At 36.3% G+C, this 17,319-nt stretch overlaps 1 protein-coding gene across 1 annotated transcript in view; it reads left to right on the top strand.

The window, feature by feature from the left end:
• SNX29 (sorting nexin 29) overlaps window positions 1–17,319 on the top strand; it is a gene marked incomplete at both ends in the record, with an annotated part of 82,896 nt that overhangs the window by 32,821 nt on the left and 32,756 nt on the right. The window contains 6 exons of the mRNA XM_079542764.1: window positions 767–895; window positions 2,340–2,422; window positions 11,477–11,583; window positions 14,298–14,414; window positions 15,806–15,861; window positions 17,182–17,263. Of these exons, the coding sequence (XP_079398890.1) occupies window positions 767–895; window positions 2,340–2,422; window positions 11,477–11,583; window positions 14,298–14,414; window positions 15,806–15,861; window positions 17,182–17,263 (574 nt within the window). The remainder of the gene's footprint in view (window positions 1–766; window positions 896–2,339; window positions 2,423–11,476; window positions 11,584–14,297; window positions 14,415–15,805; window positions 15,862–17,181; window positions 17,264–17,319) is intronic.

Here is a 17,319-nt window from a genome sequence, read left to right as displayed (position 1 = left end):
TTTTTCCCCTTCCAGTGCAGAAATGATATAGGACCACTAACAATGTTGCATTGGAAATGACTTTCATGCATGAATGTCTGTATGTTCTGTTGGGGCAAAATAACTGTGTAAATGTAAAAATAGTATGTTGTTCATTCAACATACTCACAAACCTAATTTACTTAATATATTGAAACGTGGTTAAATAAATGAAAATAAAAATATATCGGAGATGTCCTTTATTACTCTATACCATAATTGCAAACTTCTGCTCCATTCAACTTTAGGTGTTTTGTATGAAGTACCAATATGCTTTGGGTTTCACATAATGTTGATCCTTCTTAGCTCATCAAGGTTTTCACACAGAGGTGCATGACAGTGTCCTGCCTGTCTCCTTCTGTGGCTAAGAAACAAACTTATTTTAGATTATTTCTGGGAAGTAGGAGCTTTCACTGGAGCACAGAAACCAGGTTATAAGTCATTTTCTATTGTAGTGAATTTTTGTGTGTGTGGTAGTACAGTAGATATGGTAATAAATTGTGCATGTTTATGGGATTAATACAAATTTAATAATAAGCATGTATAACTTGTTTTGATTGGATACTTTTTCCTTGCAGCTTTTCGTATCTTTATGTAATCAATCTGGATGAATTTTTTACACTGAATAAGGAAATTTTAGGGTGACATGACATTAGTGGTATCATTCAAACAATCTACTCTGTGGTTAGTACAGTATCCTCTAATTAGTAACTGTACAGTTTCCTAACAGATGCTGCTGCCATTCCAGGTCCCTTAGAAATCTGCTTGATGGTGAGATGGAGCATTCTGCAGCACTGAGGCAGGAAATGGACAATTGGAGAAGGAAGATAGCAGAGCAGGAAGAGCGACATGCCACGAAAGTCCAAGCCTTGGCACGGTGAGAAACATTAGAACAGTCATAAAAGTAATAGCAACAATTTGAAAGTAATCCTAAAATAGGAATGAGACTAATAGTAAGAAATAAGAGCTGCAAAAATAGTGGCTGGGTTGAGTGGTTCAGTAACGAGTCTAGCCAGTGCTGCTAAGGGATCTCAGAAGACAACAGAGGATGAAGTATCTGTGCTGTTTAATTGCAAGGCAAGAAGTATGTAAGTACTCCTTAGAATTTTTATATTCCAAGTAATTTGTACACTGGGTGTAATTTAAGAAATACTGAAAAAAAGTAATAATACAGAAAAAAAAAAACCAACCTCCAAAGACATATACAATTTAGTACAATCCATTGTTTTCCAGCATTAACAAAATAAACCAGCAACCAACAGTCCTCATTATTAAAACAAAACCAGTATCTTTTTCTCTTATTTTTGTCCTATTAGCAAATTGATGTCATACAGGTAGGCAGATTAATCTTTTTGTCATCTTCCATAATTTACTGTTTTCCTTGATGCTTAATTTTGAAATCAGGCGTGAAAATGTCATAATTGTTTTTGATTATTTATGGCAAAAAGCATGACTTTCTATGACGTTTTTCAACATTATAGTGTAATTTCTTAAAAATTATACGTGTGTGTGTGTGTGTATACATACATACATACATACAATATATAGTGCTATTATAAATCAATTATTTACCTTTTCAGAATTGGGGAAAAAAAGAATTTCTGTTGTCCTGTGTTTATGTTGATTGCTTACTGCAATCTAATATATGCTAATTGTCTTTGGGGTTTGTTATATTGGCTTGAGAGCACTGCTATGCATAAATATTAATGTTTTTCAACCTCTCTGGGCAACCTGTTCCAGTGTTCCATTGCCCTTACCTTGAAGAAGTTCTTCCGCATGCATTCATGGAACTTCCGACAGCTGCCTAATTATGGCTAATAATATATAAGCATCAAGGCAGTTAAGTTGATTATTCTTTTGTTTTTGGAAATTGCTAACAATGGCATAATCTGGAAAGCAATGTGATATTTAATTTAATTTTGGATTGCAAATCTTAATTATACTGCACACAACAGCAACTTAAGCATATATATTGGGCCAACATGTATAACAAGGTCCAGCAAACATATTTGCATGTGCAAATAGAGCTCTCTTTCTTAACTAAATTCCCATAAATAAAAGTACACCTTTTGTGTGTAAACTGTTCTCAGTTTTCTGTAGTCTGTGTGTTATCTATCTAGAATTTCGTAGTTACAGGTATACTAGAAAACAAATTTGCCTGGTACTCTATCTGTTGACATATTATTTAATGTGTAAATTTTTTTTTAATCCTGTTGACAAGCTAAGTGAAGCTCATTATCACAGCTGGTATATTTGTTTCCTCTGAAATGGTTTTCTGTTTTGAGAAAACACTTTTCTTATGCTGTTCTTTTTATCAACAGAGAAAATGAAGTTCTAAAAGTGCAACTTAAGAAGTATGTAGGAGCTGTCCAGATGCTCAGAAGAGAAGGTCAAGCAGTGGAAGGTAAGGATTAAAAAAAAAAAAAAATCTATGCCCACAATTCTGCCATTGAGACAGAATTTATGGGAGACATAATTAATAACCAAATGGTGGAAGTTGCTCCTGGACTTGTATAAAGAACTGCAATGGAAGAATAGGCAGTGAATAGCCACAGGTCTTCTTTATATGCATTTGCATTTTTTTTCTGATTGATCTTGAAATGAACCTCAGTGCATAATGGGCTGCCCAGTACTGTGTGAGTCCAGATTGATAAGCAGCAGGTAAGGGGGCCTACAGGAAAGCTGTGGAGGGACTTTTTATAAGGGCAAATAGTGGCAGGACGAGGGTAAATGGCTTTAAACTTGAAGGGGGTAAGGACAGGTTGTCCAGTGAGGTTGTGAATGTCCCTCCCTGGAAGCATTCCAGGTCGTGTTGGATGGGACTTTGAGCAATGTGGTCTAGAGGGAGGTGTCCCTGTCTACAGCAGGGTGGGAAGGGGGAGGACCTAGATAGTCTTGAAGATCCCTTTCAACCCAAACAATTCTATGATTGTATAGACCAAATACTTCACTTTTTTTTTGTAAGGTGCATTGACTCTAATAAGCAAGTATTTTATATGAAAGGTAACGAGTCAAGTAATTGACAAAGTAATTGAAAGTGTTACTTTCTTCTTTTGTGATCACTGGGAACAGAAGAGTCCCTGATAAAGTGACTTGCAGTAGTAATTTTGAGTAATCTTCTGGTAGGACTGCCGTCTACAGATGTTTTGAGAGAGGAAGTATGTGGCTCTTTAGAAACTGGCAGGTTTTTTTTTTTTTTCCTGTCAGTGTGATGGTCATACAGATGACTATATGAATGAATACTACATAAATCGTGTTCCTAAGGGCTTGTAACCACAGTTGTACTTGAAAAATTCCATTAATCTTTAAAAGGATTGTTGTTTGTAAGAATGAATTTTTACTTCTGACGCTGCTGTAATGCTGTAATGTAGTGGTTTATGTTAATAATTATTCACAAAGAACATCTCTTAAGCTTCTTATAATAGCAGAAATTATCCTTCATTAAATGCTGACAATTTGCATGACGAGTCTAGGAAAAAAAAAAGATTAAAATTCCTTGGCTAACTATACTCTGCCTTGTTTAAACTGTGCAAATTAGTGAATGATAAGAATAGAAACTGAGTAGGTTGGTCAGCTTTTCTTGAAGAAGGGAGGTGGAACACTACCAGCATTTCTAAGACTGAATATATGTATGCTTTATGCTTGAAGGATATTTAATCCACCCACAGTAATTGCCTGTAATACTTATCAATAGTGACCAAAATAAATTTGAGCTACATCACTTGTGCATTGTTTATTATAATTTGTCTTACATTCTAAATTTCATACATTCGTTTTTTGTGTAACTGAGTATTTTTTTTCTGCCATTGGTGATTTATGTGAACTTTTTAGTAGTATTGGGGCTTCTAACTCAGAAGAGTACTTGCACATGTAAATAATGCATGAGTACTAACATATTTCGAGAAAAAAACACAAATATTAATTGCTGAAGTACAATATAGTCAACACAAGTTCTTCTGCTTTGTGAGAAGTAGCAAACAGTGTGCATTTAATAGTGTGGAGATAGAAAAGTGTTAAGAAACTAGTGTAAGAAACAAGTTATTTTTTGCTTTTGTGACCAGAGATCCTGTATAAAGTCAATCATCTGAATAAACAATAGTCTGAACAAAACACAAATATGAACAAAAATCATTAGACTAGTTAGAAATTTAGTGTGTTATGTTTTATTCAGTGATCATGATCACAGGACTACTGAATCATCTTTGTATCTTTAAAAATTGGATATATTGAAAAAAACTTACACACAGTTGGCAAATTGGATCCAAGCTGGAAAGCATCTTCTGGGTCAGGTAAAACTTACTGTCTAATCTGCAGCTTCCTCTTCAAAATATTTGTCTTTTGGCAGTCACAGTTTGAAGACTTCCAGAAGTTTTTGTTGTTTGCCATCCGATGTGATAAATGTTCAAACGTTTAATTGTGGCAGCAGAAAACAAGATTTTATTTGAATATATGGAAACATTTTTACAGCACCAGAATTGCATCTAGAAACTCAGTAAAATGGTAACTCTGAAGCTTAATGGAGGAAGTACTTATGTAAAGTATGTATCTTATAATTACTGTTTCTCAGAGACAGTCAGCCATCTTGAAACTGCACACACTGCTTTGATCTTATATATAGTTTGAGAATATCTCACTTCAGCTTGGAACAATGCATAAGTCCTTTCTCTTTTGGCAATCTTTCTGTCCTATTTTATTTTATTTTTTTAGGGTTCAGTGGATTTCTTGAACTCTTAGGCCTTATGCTGTACTCAGATTATTGCTGGACAACAGAAGGCATCTTTTAGTTGTTTTCTTCTGCTTTAATCACTCTTCAGTGGACCCTTGTTCCTTAATGAAGAAGTTGATTAACAGGGCTTGTTGATTAGGCTGTGAATATTTATGTAAAAAAAAAATGCTGCCAACTAATAAAAAAAAGGAAACAATTTGCGCTGTCTTAAAGTGAGATGGATTAAAAAACTGCCGTCTAAAAATAGCTAGATAGTAGGATTTTTATTTGTGAAAGCAGATTTGTTATACTCTCCTTCAAGAACGATGTATAGTAACTGTTTTATCCAACATGCTTACCTTGCAATATCTCTTGCATTAATTCGTCAGCTATTTCCTTTGATAATTAAGAATGTTTGCATTACTAGAAAGTGCTATTTATACTTTCCAATACATACATCAATGTGTAACTTAATTCAAATTTTTAAATTCTAATTATAGTATAATTTGAAGTGCCTATAACACTTGTCTTGTTTTCAATTAGCTAATGTTTAAAGGATAACAGTACATTTGCAAGATCTGTTTTGTTGCTTTGTTCTTACACTGTGACAATTGGTAACAATAGGATGAAGAAACTTCTGATTTCTCTGCTTTTGTCATTTTAAGTTGTAACTCTTTTCTGTTTCTTATATATTAATCCATATATCATAGATTAAGTTTCTTTACTTTAGCCTTACAGGGAAGTGGAGTTCTGTTTGTTTAAACTTAAAACATACTCAGCCATAATCTTTTCTGGAGTGTTAGGAAATTGTGCTCATCAGGGATAATTAAACTGTTTCATACATCTAATTTCAATACTACATTATGTTATCATAATAACTAATTTCAGTGATGATTTATCTTCTTCCAAATGATATCAGAACTCAAGTCATCTTACATATAGTTTAGAATACTATGTTTAGAATTTCTGTGAAACTATTTTGAAAGGCTCAAAATAGGTTGAGCTTCTACAGTGATTATTATTATTATTATTATTATTTTACTAAAAATAAAGAAGAGTCTACGTGGTTATACAATAAATTAGATCAGATGCTATTGATGAAAGCTTTTAATAGTGTATGGAAACTATTGAGTCATAGCCTGAACCACTGATTGATTACCTGGGAAAAGACCCAGTCGGGCCTAGGAGAACAGGTGAAGGCAATTCAGCTTTGCGACTGGAAGGGGTGCAGCCTGGCTTCACCTCTCTTAGATGCCAGTTAAGGGCTGACTGCCACTGTGGAAGGATCTCTGGTTGGAGATCTGTTGTGGAGTCCTTTCTGCAAACCTTTAGAGATGGATGTCTTTGGAAATGGGTGAGCACCTTAACTTTTCCTTTGAAATATTCTCCTATCTGCGTTGGTCCCTTTGCTGTTTCACTCATGTGTTGCCCTCCCACCATGTTAATCTTTCTAATTGTAGAGAATAGATTCCTAGAACTAAACAGAAGTCAGCATGATAGCTTCCCTTGAGATGACTTGCTGAATGTTTTCTTTTTAAAAAAAAAAATGTTTATAAATACAATGCCCAAACTTTAGAACTGTGTCTAGTTCAGAATAGCATACCTGGTATGCTTTCGAATAGCTTTCAAAGTGAGTGAAAATTACTGTAGGCAGAACAGATTGAATATTGATATTTAATTAAATATTTTTACATTATAAACATCAAATAAATTGTAATCTTGATTTCTCAGCCATCTAAACGTCTACCACTTTTTAAACCTGCTAAGATATTATAATTCTACGCTCTGTTTATTTAAGGAGTTCTGTGTTGTTCTCACTTATCCAAACAGACCCTTGAAGCTAATTGACTAACCTTGAAAAGGTTTCGTAAAATGTGGGTATCGGGAGGGAAACCCTGAAATGCTTTAATTGGATTTGTGCTTTTTTTTTTTTTTTTTTTTTTTTTTTTTTACCTGGTGCAGGGAACTGCTTTGGCAGGGGGTTGGACTCAATGATCTCTAGAGGTCCCTTCCAACCCCTACAATTCTGTGATTCTGTGAAATGATGACAGGAACAATGGGAGTTCCTTACTGCTAGTAGTTTGTTTCTGAAGTTTGCTAAAAATGGAAGAAGTATGAAGAGATCACTTTTTATCATTTAGTGAATTGATATGACAATTATGGAAAATTTGGGCACTAAAGAAATTTCAAATTAAAAATTAACTTTAATTTCAAAGTTTTGAAGAAATTTCAAATTTCTTAACATGAGCCAGCAGTGCGCTCTGGCAGCTCGAAAGGCAAATGGGATCCTGGGCTCCATCAGGAGAGGGGGTGGTCAGCAGGGACAGGGAGGTGATTGTCCCTCTCTACTCGGCTCTTGTGAGGCCCCATCTGGAGTACTGTGTCCAGGTGTGGAGCCCTCAGTACAAGAAAGACATAGAGATTTTGGAAAGGGTCCAGAGGAGGGCGACTAAGATGATCAGGGGGCTGGAGCACCTCCCCTGTGAGGACAGGCTGAGGGAGTTGGGCTTGTTCAGCCTGGAGAAGAGAAGGCTGCGGGGCGACCTCATTGCAGCCTATCAATACCTGAGGGGAACCTACACCCAGGAGGGGAGTAAACTCTTCAAAAGGGCTGGCAATAGCAGGACTAGAGGAAATGGATCCAAGTTGAGGGAGGGAAGATTTAGGTTGGATGTTAGGGGGAAGTTCTTTACAAGGAGAGTGGTTAGGCCTGGAACGGGCTGCCCAGGGAGGTTGTGGATGCCCCGTCCTTGGACGTGTTCAAGGCCAGGTTGGACGGGGTCCTGGGCAACCTGATCTAAATGTGTATGTTTGGTGGCCCTGCTAGGCAGGGGAGTTGGAAGTACATGATCCTTGAGGTCCCTTCCAACCCGGGTGATTCTGTGATTCAAAGAAGGGCAGCAAGTAAATTGTCTACTAATCTAATTTGGAAGATGCAGACAGCAGCTTGCAAATAATATTGTATTTGCAAGAAAACAAGGAATAGCATGGTTTGGAAAGCACAGTCTAATGAAGGAACAAAATTAATCTTGAGTTATGCCATGCCATCTGGTGTCTTTCTTTCTTCATCTATCAAAAGCTGCTCATGTTGTCGGAGTTGTATTTTATGTAAGACCTTCTACTAAGTGTACTTATGCTGCATTAGTGTCAGAAGAACTTTAAAATAAGGAAGTAAAATGAAAAAAATATACTTCTAATAATAATTGTTTCTTAGAAATTCTGGATGTTCTATTTGTATGTTGTGTTTCAGTGTGAGCAAGTGTTATAAACTTTCAGTTAGTTCAAACAGTGAAATGACATGTGTTACTGTACTGACCAAATACTATCAGTGTGTAGAAATAAGTATATTCTTCCTTTTTGTCACAGAGGAAGGAGAAAAAGCACTGCACACTTTCTTTGTAAGAGGAAAGGCAGAAAGATATGTGTTGATTGTTCAAATCTTATATCTATTTAGAATGATAACAGCGAACTTAACAAGATTTGAAATGGCTAGATATTCTTGACTATTTGCTACATGGAGGGTAGAGGGTGCATGATGAATTTAAAATAAAATCTTAGTGAAACTAGTATAGCTTAAGAACAATATATCACTTACTGAGGATCTGTTGGCAAGGTGCCACCATGTCACTGGTGCACCTCTGTGCACCTTGAGAGATGTCCCTACTCTAGAGGAGATTATGGGTGCACAGCCAGCTGCTTGCAAGAACTCTCCAGGGGATTCTCAGACTGCTTGCTATTTATGGGGTAAGATGATTGACTTAATCCTACAACTCAGAACTGGTTCTGTGGAACCCGGGTGTCTGTTATCAGGTGTCTAAGTGCTAGTAGTGAAACCCTGATTGCTATTGCTGCCAAGGGCAAGGTCTTTTGCGCCTCATTTTCTGCATGAGGCCTTGGGCATAAGAACCAGGCTGGTTTGGGGGTGATGGGAGGGCAGGCAAGGACTGCACCATTGCACTGTCACGTTTATAGACAATACTAGATGCTGGAACTAGAATATGTTTGTGTGTCTCTTGTCAACTAAATTTACTGTTAAAAATCTAAATCGGTGAAGTATTTATTAATGAGCAGTGCTTGAACAAATGAGTGACATCAGTTTCAATCTGGATTAAAGGGTAACCTGAAAGTAAAGCCAATTTATAGCTTGTAAAATCAGATACTTATAGAGGACTGCTAGGTTCTTGTATAGTTTTGCATGCTTTACATATAAAAGGTCACCATTTTGTCTCTGTCTTTAATTAAAAATTAATGAAGACATTACCTAGTAACCTTTATGAACCAATAAATACATTTATTGGTAGAAACACTTTCTGAAAGACTCAAGAAATAAACATTGCAATTCTGATCATTAGAAGGTTTTGATTTATTGTTAATAACATCTGGCTATTAAATAGAAATGAAAATTGAAGTAAACAGTAAAAGAAAATACTGCCTTAAACTTTGAGCTACTTGGAAAATTTCAGGTTAGAGACTTGCAGCTTTCTGTTTCTTTTATTTATTTATTTATTTTAATATCAAAGCATAGAAGTGAAACATGACTATATGCAAAGCAGTCCAGATACTAAGTAAGTGAATTTGAGAGAACAAGCACATTAATTGGAGTACTGTGTCCAGGTGTGGAGCTCCCAGTACAAAAAAGACAGAGTTGTTGGAGAGGGTCCAGAGGAGAGCCACGAAGATGATCAGGGCATTGGAACACCTCTATGAAGATAGGCTGAGGGAGCTTGGCTTGTTCAGCCTGGAGAAAAGAAGGCTGTAGGGTGACCTCATTGCAGCCTTCCAGTACCTAAAGGGAGCTTACAAACAAGAGGGGAATCAACTCTTTGAAAGGGTTGATAACTGCAGGACAAAGGGAAATGGTTTTAAGTTGAGGGAGGGAAGATTTAGGTTGGATGTCAGTAGGAAATTCTTCACAAGGAGAGTGGTGAGGAGCTGGAACAACTGCCCAGAGAGGTTGTGGATACCCCATCCCTGGAGGTGTTCAAGGCCAGGTTGGATGGGGCCCTGGGCAGCCTGGTCTAGTATTGAATGTGGAGGTTGGTGGCCCTGCCTGTGGGGGAGGTTGGAGATTCATGATCCTTGAGGTCCCTTCCAACTCTGGCCATTTTGTGATTCTGTATTTAACAAATTTATCTGTGGAGGAGGTATTCTGTAATGAAACTATCCAATGGGTTCTCTCTGTGCTGGTAGTGGACAAATAAGGATAGCATAGTATATGATTAATAGTCACTTACTAGCCTTTGTGACAGTCATCGTTTTCAATAGCCACAAGATTGCAGTTAGTAAATGTTGGTTTGGAGAAACCATGATAAATTAGAGGCTCTGTTATGAAGTAATGCATGCTTTTCTTCGGTAAAATTGATCTTAGCTTCTTATGCCTTGCTGGTTTTTTTTTTTTTTTTTTTTTTTTTTTTTTTTTCTGTCTTTGCCTATCATATTTGTTTTCTTGCTGCCTTTGGTTTTTGTTTACTTTGAGTAGAGTAAGTGTAAAAGTAGCTATGATAAAATATGGTATGTCATTGCTGTAGTCTCCTGTGGTTTTTTTTGCAAGTGAGAGATGTAAAAACGTAAAGGGAATACTGACTGTGCAGAGACAGCTTTCATCAAATTGTGGAAGTCTTATGCAGAATTGTTGCTTAGGAAAGATCTATAATCAAATTTTATGCTGATATGGAATGCTGATCTTAGAAGTTTCTATTCAAAGAACTTCAAGCAAGATTTACAAGAATTAGATCTTAAAGTAGCTTTCGAAACTCACTTCAAATGCAAACTGACTTCTGAATATATACATATTCTTATTTGAAGATAAAGTCATTTTCCTGACTGGACAGTACTGAGATGAATTATGGTGTCTTCTACATACTTTATTGTCATTGTACGTGTAGTCTAGATTTTGGAAAATAATAAAAGCATTTATTAGATCTCTTCTATTGGGACTTACTTAGTTTACATGCGCAGACTTGTTTCTTTCTGGAAATTCATGATCTGTGAAGATAAGTTTGAGTTGGAGTTTGTGTAATTTGGAGGAGATTTACTTAGACCTTCAAGTGATCTTCAAATATGTAAGTGGTAGCTAGGAACTGGAATAGAATAAACCAGTTTTCATTTGCTGTGGATGGGAAGTAATGGGCTTAAGTGGCAAGTGGAGCAAGTTTGATTAACTACAAGAAAACCTTTTCTGAGAAGAGTACTTGCATTCAAATAAATTGTGCACAGAAGCATGAAATCTCCTTTATTGAAGGTTTCTAAGAATAAATTAGACAACTAACTGTAAAGAATAAAATAAATACAGCTGATTCTGCTGTATGCAAAGGGACGAAATGTCACGTGAAGGCTTGAAATGTCATTTCTCAGCCCTGTTATCTGTAATTACTATGATGTTGTGCAGAATAGTTCTGTGCAAGTAATATGAAATGATGTTTTGGAACAGTAATTACAAAAAAGAAAAACAAAACATAAGCTTAGTTTTCAAAGGGTACTGGTAGGAGCTGGAGTTGCTACCTATGTAGCTGTAGTCACAAAATAGCCAGATTCTTCTAGCTTTTATTTTTTTCCTATGAAGATTAGAGAACTTGTCTAACAGTACATACTAGAAAGTTCCCTGCAGCATTTCACTGTAGTATTTGTAATACTGTTTAATATTACATCCAGTTTTGATACTTCTAAGAACTGTTTCTTTTAGAACTGCTACTTTGAAACAGTTTGTCTTATGTAATTTAATGTTTTTAATTTGAGGTATCTCTTTGTTTTTAGTTTTGCCAAACATTTGGAGCACTGATGGTGAACTTAATATTCCAGAGCAAAAGCAAGTAGAAAACAATGAGGAACTAGCCAGCTCTTATGAAAGAAAATTGATTGAGGTAAAGTATGCTGCATAACTTCTGAGGGATAGTAATGATAACATAGAAAACATTTACAGCTTCAAATGCTATCTTTAGCTTTTTTCCCCCATTAGTCTAAAATAAAATTTTATTTTTGTTCTAAAAATTAAAAACTTATTTTTCATACTTCTGTGGTTAACATGCAGGTTTATTAATTCAACTTCAAAGCTAATTTAAAGCAATTCATGTGATTGAAACACTTACAGATATACATTCATATTATTAAAATTGATTGGTATAAGAATGTGACATTGCTTACAATAAAAAAAGCTATATTTGTTTAATTATGTTATTTTTCAGCCTAGCAGTGATTTCATGCATCAATTTTGAACTGATTTATTTTACTGCATTAAGAAATACTGCTTTTATGAAGATTTTTAATAAGCAAGTTCCTTAAGGTTATAATTGATGGCGATGAAGTGGTCAGACAGTAGGTTTTGGGCATTGTATAAGCTACAGTACGTTGTTCATAAGCTTCATTGTATTATGAATTGAACTTTAAAGATTCCCAAGAACATAATGAAATATATATATATATTTTATTAAGCGTTTGTACAGCTTTCTGATTGGATCTTTTCTGATTGTGTTTAATTTTCATAAAGCTTTATAATGTAGCTTATGGAGTACTGTAGTATGGAAATTCTTGATGGAAGCTACCAGTTCAGTTGATGTCATCATGTTGGAAAAAGTTCCTAATACAAGATTCTCTTTTGTAAAGTAACATATAATTCATTAATTGCTTAAAAAAAAGAAGTATGAACAAAAAAGAGAGAAAGATTATGGATTCATCTTAGGTTTGAATATAAATGACTTCCCAGGTGGAAGTAATGGAATTTAATAACCAAACCTCCTATTAAATATTGAACATTTCTATAGAAATAAATCATAGAATGGTTTGGGTTGGAAAGGACCTTTTAAGATCTAGTTCCAACCCCCTGCTATAGGCATGGACCCTTCCCTCTATACCGTGTTGCTCAAAGTCCCATCCAGCCTGGCTTTCGATGCTTCCAGGGCAAGAGCATCCACAACATCACTGGACAACCTGTTCCAATGTCACACCACACTCAGAATTTCTTTCTAAAATTTAGTCTAAATCTATCACTCTCAGGTTTAAAGCTGTTTATCCTCATCCTGCTGCTACTTGCCCTTATAAAAAGTCCTTCCCCAGCTTTCCTGTAGGCCCCCTTCAGATACTGGAAGGCTACTATAAGGTCTCCTCAGAGCCTTCTCTTCTCCAGGCTGAAGAGCCCCAGCTCTTTCAGCTTGTCCTTGTGGAGGAGGTGCTCCAGCACTCTGATCATCTCTGTGGCCCACCTCTGGACCTGCTCCAACAGCTTCATGTCCTTTGTGTGTTGGGGCCCCAGAAATGGGTGCAGTACTCTAGGCTGTGTCTCATGAGAACAGAAGGGCAGAATCACCTCCCTCACCCTGCTGGTAGCACTTGATGCAACCCAGGATACGTTTGATTTTCTGGGCTGCAAGTGCACATTGTTGGCTCATCTTGAATCTTTCATCAATCAACATCTCCAAATCCTTCTTGGGGCTGCTCTCAAGCCATTCTCTGCCCTACTGGTATTCGTGCTTGGGGTTGCCCTGACCCAGGTGCAGGACCTTGCACTTAGCCTTGTTGAACTGGATGAGGTTGGCAAGGGCCCTCTGAATAACATCCTTTTCCTCTAGCACATCAGCTGAACCTTTTGTGAATATTAACATAAATCAGAGAGGAGTTTATTATATTCTTAAATATTCTTACATTCTTTTAAATATTATATTACTTTGTATTAAATATTCTTAAATGCAACACCAGACACTTTGAATTGCATTGAGTGGTTAAGCTAGTTTGAAAATAATTTACCCAGAGTTACTGGAATTATTTTATTGCTTAATCTACACATCCAAAACCAGCTTGGATGCCTTCCTGAGCAACCTGCTGTAGGGAAACCTGATTTAGCAGGGAACTTAATGATCCCAATATGTGTCTTCTAACCCCTGCAATTCTGTTATTCTGTGATCTCAGCCTGGAAAGCCTGAAGTGGAGTGATCTATCTCCAGAAAGAAAAGTATGAACTCTAAAGACATTTGGCAAAAATCCAAGTCACTGTGCTATTGCTGAAGTAGAGGATTGAGGTTTATCCTATTTCACTCTGCTCCTATTAATATTATCCCATAATCCTCTGTATTCTCCTAGTTTTGATGGCTCTTTGAGATGTTGCAAGAGTTGCTGTAACCTGAAAATTATAACGCTTAACTGTATTCTTACCGTAGTCCACTATGCCCACTACCAGGGCCAACCTGTTGCTGTTTTTTGACTTCTCCTAAGTGTAGCTTTTCTTGCTATGCCTTAGGAGTGCTTACCTTGCATTCTATGATTCTGGTCCACATCAACATTACCTTTTTATAGAGAATGTAGAAATAATTTACTTACTTGAAAACTTCTAATAGTAGGATTTTCTAAATGGAGTCTTTTTTTCTGTCTTGAAAATAATTCTACGAATTCTTTTTGGCTCGTGTTTCCTTTCTGTAAGGCTTACAAGCACCATTGTCCATTCAAGACAAATCCGTTGCCAGATATATTAGGTATTGATAGATCATCTCAGAACTGAAGCTTTCATTCAACTTTGTAGTCTAGTAATGCTGATAGGAGTAATTTTTTTCAGGTTAGGACACATTTATCTCTGGATTATGTTTTTCAGGTGGCCGAAATGCATGGGGAATTGATCGAGTTTAATGAGAGGCTGCACCGTGCTCTAATGGCTAAAGAAGCTCTTGTGTCCCAGATGAGACAGGAGCTAATTGATTTGAGAGGGCCGGTAAGAGTTTGTTTATGAAATAGAGGAATATCATTCTTGACTTAGCTCAAAACTGTTACTCATGTTGAAGTAAAATCTGTATCGGCTTATCAGAAATAGCAGCTGGTGAAACATCAACCAAGAGTACCTTATTTGGTATTTTTGATACTTTCGTTCTCTTCAGCAGTATTGAATGTAAGGCAGATATGTTCAGACAATAAAATTGCTTGAAGTATTCAAATATAAGGGTTTTAATTTTTTTAACTGAGCTTTGTTTTAAAGGTTGAACAACATGAAATAATTGATAGGTTTCAAAATATGAGGTCACCTATATCCATAAATCTACAGAGATCAGCAATTGCTGTTCTAAAGTTTTGTAAAGCACCTAGAGGCAATGAAATTGTAGGTGTTACACTCAGTCATTTTTTAAAAATTCTATGAAAATATGGTATTTCTGTTCTGTTTCTTTAGTCATTATACTTGCCTTTTTTTCCTCCTCTTAATTTTATCCCTCCCTTTGTATCACGAGCTAAATCCCTTATTCGAGGTCTGATCCATAAGTAATGCCCATTTTATTATGTTGGCCCACAACAGCAGAGGCAGATGTTAATGAGATGGCAACAGAGGTTGAAACTTGCCATTTGCTGAGGACTTATCATATCAAAGTTTATTACAAACTACAATTTAAAATGAAGTGAAATTCATTCACCTGCCACTAAGGGAGGTGTTGGGGGCCGGCCAGATAAGGCCCCGGTAACAACGCCCGGTAAGGCCCCAGTAATGCCCCAGGGCACGGCGGGGAGGGCGAAACATGGCTCTGCCTGCCTGCAGCCAGGGATGCCCTGCGGCCCTGTCTGTGGCCTCTGGTCACCTCGCCTTGGGCTGTCCGGTGTTTGCCGAGGGTGTTTTGTCTGTGTGCAGCCATGGTTTTATTCCCGAGTGCTGTGGCGGTGCAGTCTGCGGGCGTTATGGGCTGTCATAGAGCACGTGGAGATAGGATTTGAACGGAGAGAGATCCCATATGAAATTTCGATCAATGAAACAATGGATAGCATCGCTAATTTAGTATTTTTTTCTAATGTATGTTTCTGAAGACAGTGGCTATAATGGCCTCCTAACAGCTGAATTCAACTTGCTCTCAATCTATTATATTTGTCTCTAAGATTCTCAAAAAAAAAAAAAAAAAAAATTAAAAATGCCTTCCTTTTACAAAGCCAGATTTGCTCATTCTCAAAGCAGTTATAACATAAAGACCTTGCAAGTGTGATATGTTTAAGCTACTGTGGCATGATTGTTTCTTAGTAATAGTTTTTATTGGGATTTGCAACTTGAGTGTTGAATTTTAGTTTTCTTATAATATTATATGTAGAAAGCATAATAATCAGCATGTGATTTCTGTTATGTAAATATAGGTCCCTGGAGATTTGAGTCAAACATCTGAAGATCAGAGTCTGTCAGACTTTGAAATGTAAGTTTCTGATATGCATCTTTTGTGCATTTATGGGAAAGAAAAATATGCAAATAAATAGATTTATTTCCTTTACTATGTTATTTCAAAAAACTGAATTCTCTGATGTGGTGCTTCATTGTTTAAAAAAAAAAAAAGTGTGGAGAGTTGTACAGTCCGTGCCCTGGTACAGTGTTTAATGAAGTTAAACAGGAAGTTTAGATTCATGAAGATCTTCTTGAAATGTTTATCCAGTGTCCTAGAACTTAGTATTCTAAAATAACACCAAGTTACTGTTTTCTATTGTTCTGATTTTGATAGATGGTAGATTTATAGTGTGGTGATCCTTCTTATCTTCTTATCTCATTGCATACAAATAGCACTACAAAAAAAACAAACAAACAAACAAAAAAAAACAGTAGGTCATCACCTATCAAAGTGGTGTGATTTTGATGAATGAATCTAGCTTTTTGTGAATGGTGTAGCTGGTGTCTTTATAGTGTAGAAACCTGGAAATTAATTGTGAGGGGAGTGGCTTCTCTGTAACTATCCAATGCTCTTCTGTTTTTTAATGAACTCTTATCTTTGCTGTTGAGTATGCTGTATGGACCAAGATTTTGATCTTGTTGAAATTAATAATCAAATGTTATTGACTACATTTTTTTTTTTTTTTTTTTTTTTTTAAGTAATAAATTTGCTTCCGTTTTTCTTTCTCAGTTATGTTAATTTTGTGGAGCTGCCTTTCTTTAATCTGGGATGGTATTTTTTTCTGTGTGGTGATATCTGGTGTGATGCTGGTTTTGGTTCTAGGAGAAAAACAGCATTGATAACTCAACACTGTTTATAGTTTCTGCTAAGCAGTGTTACACAAAGCAAAAGGTCCAAGGAGCTGGGAAGTAATGGAATTAGTACAGTTGACTTGAACTGTCCAAAGGATTATTCTATACTATATAATATTATGTAGAAGGAGTTCTGAAGAGGGGGAGAAATTCATCTCTCTCTCTTCTACTGCTTTGGGGGCTAGTTGGGCATTGGTTGGGGGATGGTGAGCAATTACTTGTGCATCACTTCTTATTATTCATATATATAGATAGATATAGTCGTAACTATTGTCCTTTTCCTTTTTTCTGTTGTAGTAAATAGTTTTATAGAACCCATGAGTTCTACTCTTTTTTTTTTTTTCTCTGTTCTCTTCCCTGTCTCACTGGGAAGGGGGGGTTAACGAATGACTGTGGTGCTGAGCCACCTGATGGCTTAAACTACAACAGGAACTTTGCAATTTTAATGCCTAAACATGTTATTCTATTTTCCCTGTTTTAAGTACTTCTCTTATCTACTCAGATCAAATCGAGCTCTTATTAATGTTTGGATTCCCTCAGTCTTTCTGCGTGGAAAAGCTGCTAATGCATTCCATGTTTATCAAGTAAGTAATTCTTCTTAACATAGATGCTATAGTAAAGTTTCTGACTGAAATGGATC

This window comes from Tetrao urogallus (genome assembly GCF_951394365.1).
Source record: "Tetrao urogallus genome assembly, chromosome: 15".
In the NCBI taxonomy this organism is placed as follows: domain Eukaryota; kingdom Metazoa; phylum Chordata; class Aves; order Galliformes; family Phasianidae; genus Tetrao; species Tetrao urogallus.
Note: the sequence above shows the minus strand (reverse complement) of the source record. Positions and strands in the feature narration are given on the sequence as shown.